The sequence below is a fragment of the Ictalurus furcatus genome, chromosome 27 (assembly GCF_023375685.1).
Source record: "Ictalurus furcatus strain D&B chromosome 27, Billie_1.0, whole genome shotgun sequence".
Classification (NCBI taxonomy): domain Eukaryota; kingdom Metazoa; phylum Chordata; class Actinopteri; order Siluriformes; family Ictaluridae; genus Ictalurus; species Ictalurus furcatus.
The window spans coordinates 2907360-2915000 of NC_071281.1; the positions used below are offsets into that span (position 1 = coordinate 2907360).

Here is a 7641-nt window from a genome sequence, read left to right on the forward strand (position 1 = left end):
CAGTCGGGGCGATTCGGCGGACGCTGAGTCATCAGTGTCCCGTTGTGTAGTGACCCAGGGCGCTCGAAATGTTATATACCATCATATACCGATTCACGAGTTGGGAGATCGAGACCTGATTAAAACGCGTTTGACATTTGGTGGGAGGGGATAGGTGAGGGCGGGGTCTACTCGGAGCACAAGGCGGAGTTTACATCACATGCAAAGGGGTGGCGCTAGGACCCCGCATCTCTCTGATCAGTGAGCCCTGTCTTTCTCTCTCACTCTCTCTCTCTCTCATCCAGCACTGAGGAAAAAAGTGCGCGTCACATTCAGCGACTCTCCGCGCGGCATCACGCACAGGAGTTCTGCCAAACCAGCACAAAGCAATTAGCTAAATAAATAAATATGCTGAGAAGTGAGAGGCAAAAGCAAGATGCCAGGAGCGAGGACTCGGAAAGCGGAGCGGAGAGCCGGGATTTGGACGCTTGTCCTTTTAGTGCGGTTTTCGGCTCCAGGGAATCTCCCATCAGCACTTTCCTACAGAACGTGCAGGTTCTGCTGCAGGCGGCCAGCTACATTGAAAGAGCCGAGAGGAAGGATGGAAGTAAGTGATGAGCTTGTTGTGTGTGTGTGTGCGCGTGCTGTGCTTCTTCACCGGGTTTGCGTGGTCAGGTTGCCGGAAGCACCTGCGTTACACGGACAACAGACTGAGACAACAAAGGAGCGAGTTCACGCGAGCACAACAAGGAGCGCAGTGCGCGCGCGAGTGAGCGTGCACTGGGTTAACAACCCCCCCTCATCCTCATCCTCATCATCCTCCTCCTCCTCCTCCTCCTCTGGTTTAACATTTAACACTACTATAGATTCCTGTTTATTAATAATGTCCATTATATTGATTCATGGCACAATTTCGGTCACTTATTCCATCCATGAGTGCATGCCCAGTGGACATGAGTATTGTAACCCCATCCCATCCCATTTTCTTTTATAAAGTCTACCACTTTTCTCAACTCTTATGTGTTGCATGTTCATGAACATTCACCTGATATATATAATACGTATACAGCTTATAGCAGTTTATAGAACTTATAGTTCTGGCCTAAGATTTAGTGCTTGGGTTCTAATGCATATTATAAATACACTTTCACTCAAAAAAAAAACCACACACACACAAACCAATGGCGTTTTAGGGGGTTTCAGACAGATTCAATCGTGCAAGAGCTAGTTTTAATCATGCTTAAGCATGCAGTAGGTTATGGGGTGGTGTATATGTCGAGGTATAACAAAAAATATATTTATTTAAGTATATAAGTATATTTCAAAAAAAAAAAAATAATAATCTGAAATATTTTTAAAAAAGAAACTAGTCTGATTATGCTATGCATCAGTTTGCATTACACTTTTTGCTGTATGCCTCAATCTATCTAAAGCCATTTCAGGTTGCATGTTTAATACAAGGCTGTTTTCGATTTTAATAATAATAATAATCTTTACATTTACGATCTAAAAATGTACGTGCAAGATAAGTTAACACGTCAGCCGTTACGGATTTATCACCCGCCGTTTAATTTCTTCTGCGTGGTCTTTAAAGTTTAAACTTCCCATATCTGCTTCCTGGTGTGCATGTGTGGGTGTGCTCACATGGCTTCCGCATGAGAACTTTTCCCCGCTCTGATTAGTCAAGCCCGGCGCTGGTGGTCACGCCCGCAGCGAGGCTAGCTCCAATGAAACGCGCGGGGGGTCTGTGACGTCACGTGTTGCCGGGCCTTTGACTCTGTGAAGCGGTCGAGTTCCGGGACTTTGAAGTGTGATAGAAACTACACGAAATGTTTCGTTTAAAACTAAAACCATAACCTAACAACAACAACAAAAAAACTGTTTTAGTGTTACATGCGCGAATGTGTGTTTTTTTTTTTTTTTTTTTTTTTTTTTTAATAATAAATTGTTTCGTGATTAGTTTGAAATATTGTAGCGTCAACGTATGTGTATGAGTTGGAGTGGAGTAAGCGGGAAAAATCAAGAAAATATTAGTTTTACTGATCAAAATAAACGGATATATACGGGTGCTGGTGCGTGTTAAGACTTCACCACGCACCAAAAAGATATACAAAGGTGCGAAACCGCGTACGTGCGCCGTGACATGGTTTCGCGGACGGACTCTACAATCCAGGATGCCTTGCGCTGGGGCTCGCCTGCGCATGCGCACTCGGTCCCTCCTCTCAGCTGTGAAGCTAGGTAAACAAACTGCAGGAGCAGAGAGAGACACAGAGAGAGATCACAAGCAGCAAGCACTTCGCAGGAGCTGAGCTTTCTGGGGGAATTTTTTTTTGTTTTGGTTTGTTTTGTTTTGTTTTGTATAGTTTGTATTCATTTTATACACTTTTTTAGTCTTCTTAACTTTCAGAATTTTAATAGCGTGACGTTTTTGTTTGGAATTTTTTGCTAGGTTTTGCTAACCGAACTAAAGCGGATAAGACGAGGAAAAATATCTCGAAATCAAAACCAGGTCGGCGTTTTGGTGGTTCGAGCCAGCCTGTTTAACACAGAAAACATCTATATTTTTTTTTTACATTCTGCGATAAATCCAGTGAGATATTGTAACACTTTTGGAATTTTTTGGGATATTTTTTTTTTGCTACCGTAAACCCTTTTTAACGCTAGAGTCCTTATAAACAATATGACTGCGGTGCTGAACATCCAGAGGTTACTGGAAGCTGCCGAGTATTTAGAGAGAAGAGAAAGAGGTCAATGTTTATATCTCTCTCTAAATGTAATATCGAATATAATCCCTATATGTTGATATTCCGTTTCCTGTGCATTGGTGTATGAGGTATAGTCAGTGCCACGTCGAGCTGCAGTTACTGTACGCGTTTACAAACCGAGAGTCGCCATTTAATGCTCATTTTTTAAAACCTGTTTTCTCTCCTGAACCTTGTTTGTTTGTTTATTTATTTATTTATTTGTTGTTATTGTGGGGGTTTTTTTCCAGAGTGCGAACATGGATACGCCTCGACGTTTCCGTCTATTCAGAGCTCCAGCAACTACCAGAGACAAAGAAAACTGCGGAATAAAAAGCACAACAGCAGTCACAACAGGTATTATGTTTATTTTTGTTTATTTGTTTATTTAAATTCCTTTTTAATGCAGTGTTAATGGTGGTATTTATTTTAACCGCATCGACTGTACAAGCAGAAGCATAACGTCATATATATGTACAACCCTCTGGACCACCGCTCGCGTATAAATATATATATATATATATGTATTATTTATTCTTTGTACATTATTATAGACATTTATAATTTGTTTATAATGTGATTTGAAATGCACGTGTGCGGTGCGTCCCCCCCTTTTTTTTTTAAACCCGCTCGTGCAGGTGTCTGTTGAAAGGGAGAGGGGGAGGAGTTTCGGGGTCGCGTGCGGCGCGTCAGCTGATTGTCAAAAGGCGACGCTGCAGCAGCGCCGTTTAAGGGACCGTCGCGAAATTCCCATCCCGCACCAAAAACGTACACCTGTTCCACTGATGCGTGTGTACAGGACGCTGGGCTGTTGGTAACGCTGTCCGACTATAACGAGCTGAGCTTTACACACTCGTGGAGCATTTTGGGATTGAAATTGCCGTACAGCGGCGACGATCCGGACAGTTAACGCTGGCTAATTTCGACCTCGAACGCAGGTGTTGAAGAGCGTCCCTCTTTCCTTTATACATCTTGGGTGCTTTTCGTACTTACTCACGACCACGCCCAAGGACGTCACCCTTTACATTCTTTCACATAAAGGAATTCTTTCCGAACAGCGGCTCGATGAAAAGAACTTCATCAAAAACAGCGTGGAACTAGTTTTTGATGTTGTGGTGGTGGTGTGTTTTGTTGTGCGTGTGAGCAACGCTGAATCGGTGAAAAATAAAGGTTTCTGGAGACCCCGTCATGCAGGTACGCTCGCACACAAGGAGTCGTCGTGAGGTAATAAGACGAGATTTTTAGCCGTGTAGACCAGTGTGTTTTTGATGTTGGCTAATAAAGATAATTCAAGAAATTGGTTAATTAGCCGATCTTCCTGAGTTAAAGACCGGGCGTGATGCTGAAACGCCTTTGTCGGACAAAGTGTTTGTCGGAGAGAAGTACGTTTGAGGCCTTTCGCTTCCTGGACAGGGTGTGAGTTTTCCCACAATCCCTAGCCGTGTTTTATTTACAGCAAGCGCTTGTTCTCTGGCTGCCAAGGTGAATTGGAGCAGTTCTTCTTGAGGATAATTCTCTATCCACTTGCTGTTTTTTTTTTTTTTTTTAAATATTAAAGATAAAAGTACACCTTTGCAATTTGCGTTATTAAGCGCAAACAGTGATGGCGACATTTTCAAACCGGAATTTTTAGGAACCTTCTCTCTCCCTCTCTGCAGATTTTGACCGAACCTAATGATAATCATCCCGTGATTATTAAACCGTGTCCTTTCATTCCAAACGGCTTCCTTCCCATCGAAACCGTTCCTTTTTTTCTGCATAAACCAGAGTACCTCCAGATGCTTGTGTGACGGTTTTGCATCTGCACGCTTGTTCTGTTTGTGTGGAGGGGACCGTTAGGGTTCTGCCTCGTCTGGCGAGACATTGATGATTTCAGGGTCCGTGCAAAAGGGGAAAAAAAAAAAGAAAGTAGCTTCCATGCGTGCACGCCGGCGTGAGGGCGAAAGAAAGAATGTCGAGCCACAGCGCTGCTATCTGATCCGTCGGCATACCTGTGCGAGCGTGCTAGCTCTCCCTGCCACAATAGGGCTGTAATGAGGACGGGCAAACAGAGCGATTAGGGGTGATAATAGCGTGTATCGCAGGCCCTCTGGGACGCACAGGCGTATTATTACATGCCGTACATGTCTCCGTTCTGTTTGTCTGTTCTCCAGTTGTTTCCAGTCATGCGTGCGGCCTCGGCAAGTTTGCACTTTCTTGTCACGATAATCCCTCAGCCTACATTTGGACTATGTAGGCTCTTTGCACAGGATAGACGTTCAGGGCCGTCATTTGGTAGATCAGCGTCACAGAGGATCCTTCATATCCACGAGCAAGTCCACGTTTGTCATTCTAGAGGAACCCCTGAAGGTTTGAAGGTTCTTTCCGAAGGGGTTTCCAAGTAGGATGGCAAGGTTTCTTTGCAGAGAAGCGATGTTTTGTTTGTTTGGATCATGTCTGAGAACCCTTTAAAGGGGTTCGAAAGTGGTTCTGACAATGCATCTGACGATGCAACAACAACAAAATAAAACCCCATTGAAGATGACCCTTAGAGGTTCGTTTTTGCCCCTCTTAATTCACAGTTTGTGAATTAAAAAAAAAAAAATGGGTCTGGTGAAAGGGATCATGGGATATATACTCTGAAAATAGCACATGTGACTCGGTGCTCAAATTGATCAGTGTGTTATGGGTTTTATTTATTTATTTATTTATTTATTTTATTAGCGCAGTAGTGTTGCCAAAATGTGCCGCCTGCATAGGCGGCCTCCTCTCAGATGAAAGATGGAAAAAAAGGGAACGGCAGTGAGAGTTTGCCGGGTTAAATCGCGAGACACGCACGCCGTTGACGCGGATAAGAGGAGGGATTCACACCCACACTCGCCCACGCGCACGAGTGGAAGTGGAAGAGGTACACGTGTGCTCCCCTGACACCAAGCATCCCGTCACACGCTGCAGGAACTCCGCCCCCTCGCCCCTTTTCACGCTTTCCTTCGTGCCGGAGCACGCGGGTCGGATAAAACGGCGTCCGAGCCCGAGGAGCGTTTTTCTTTTCTCTCTCTCTTTTTTTTTTCACTCGCACAAGCGGCTGACTCGTTTTACATTATTTAAAACACGGTTGCCCAAAGGGGGTGGGGTTTGGGGGCCGGGCAAGAGGACCTCCTCACGTGCTCGAGCTTAAGAGTGCAGATTCTTCCTTTGTCTTTGCGCCCCCCCCCTCCTTTCCTTCTCCACTGGCTTCTCTGTAAAGATTAAAAGAATACGGTTTGGTTGAAATGATAGCCGGTCCCTTTTTTTTTTTTTGTCATACAGAAATAAATTTCTGTATTATCTGTGCTATAGGATGTGTTTTGTGTCCTCTAGCAGATGAGCTAGAAGGATTCTGAATTAAACATTGCTTTCTAATGAGTAAGGGTGGAATTACAGACAGGAGGGATTAACATCTGGATTGTAGCACCTCAAACTGGACAAAAACTAAACCAGACGCTGTGTAAACGCTATTTAAAAAAAAAAAACAACCCCAGATTATACCGAATACGTTGACGTGACATGATTGTTTTTTTTTCGCCCCTTAAATACACAATCTCGTCTAGCTTTACGCCCGAGAGCTAATTAGCGCACAGTTGGCGTGCAGATGTCGCGTTTACGATTATGCTCAGTGACTTTCTTTTTGTGTTTTTAAAAATGTTTTTGTTTTTTTCTTCTTCCCCTTTCTCGTGCAGGTCGACACACAACGAGTTGGAGAAGAATCGGTGAGTTCAAGCTCTTTCCACATCACGCAAAACCACCGGATTCATACACACGGAAAGGAATCCCACCGCGCTGCGGCTCAGTTAGCAACCCGTCGATTGTAAAACACTGTTGTTGTTTTTTTTTTGAATTGGGCTCACTTTAAAGACGCGGAGAATCGCGTGTAGAGCGGTTTCCGTTCAAAAACAACACCCTGAGCGACGTGTAGTGAAGTAATACACGGTAATTATATCGTAAACATTTCGTTAAAGTATGCGTCCGGCGTGCAAACGTGAAACCTAGACTCGACTCACTTCTGTAATCTATAACCGCCCCGTTCACCTCGGGCTCTGCCTTATGCAACGCCGCTGCAGTTTCCTATTACAGCCCAGAGAGCACGCGTGACCGTCACGTGACACCTTGCACAAAAAGCCAAAGAATTGCTTTACGTCGGAGTGCCTGCTCTGTCTCAAACAGGGTGCCCGGAGACGTTAATGCTTTCCACCGAGCAAGAACAGAGCCCCACCGTTCCTTTATTCCTCTAGCTAGTCAAGTAAATATTACGTGCTGCAGCGCTGCTCGGTCGCAACGTCGACCGCCGTCTAGTACCTCATCGTTTCTATGGTAACGACCCATCGTGCGTCATCGTTGATTTTTTTTTTTTTTTGTACGTTTTCTGCAAGGGGACGTTTATCTACAGAAGGAGTCTCCAGCGTGAGAGCTCGGTCTCGGTCAGAAGTCCTTCAGGACAGACGGGACAGAGTTCTCGCCAGCATGACGAGCTGCGTTCGGTTAACTCCAAGGCTCCGCGATCACGTTATCGGCGCGATCTAATATGTATTTCGCGCAGCTCGACACGGGAACCCGTATTAGGAGCGCGTTTGACACCCGGGTCTACCCGACGATCTCCGCCCCGGACGGTTGTACACGTAGCACACGGGCTCGGGTTCTCAGAAACAGTCAGGTGACGGATGGTATGTTTTCTCAGCTGTCATGCGCGCGTCTGTCGGGAAAGTACACAGGGCAGATATTCAACCACAGAAATACGAAGTGGAAATAGCAAAACGGTACACGGGTTTCTGTCCAAATGGCCAATTTATAGTAAAGCAGAACTGTCAGGGTGTGTGTGTGTGTGTGTGTGTGTGTGTGTGTGTGTGTGTCTCCAGCTAAGCCAGCCGGTTCAGCGAGATATCAGCCAGACGCCGTGTATCATCAT

The 7641-nt window shown here is 45.1% G+C and overlaps 1 protein-coding gene across 2 annotated transcripts in view; it reads left to right on the forward strand.

The window, feature by feature from the left end:
• Window positions 1-260: 260 nt before the first annotated feature.
• Window positions 261-7641, forward strand: part of mxi1 (max interactor 1, dimerization protein) — a 17962-nt gene continuing 10581 nt past the window's right edge. Inside the window, exons 1-3 of one of the 2 annotated variants that reach the window (XM_053617072.1) lie at window positions 261-586; window positions 2972-3077; window positions 6419-6448. In XM_053617072.1, the coding sequence (XP_053473047.1) occupies window positions 388-586; window positions 2972-3077; window positions 6419-6448 (335 nt within the window). In that variant the 5' untranslated portion in view covers window positions 261-387. Of the gene's footprint in view, window positions 587-1886; window positions 2727-2971; window positions 3078-6418; window positions 6449-7641 lie in introns of those variants that run through there. The other variant, XM_053617073.1, reaches the window with a different exon arrangement.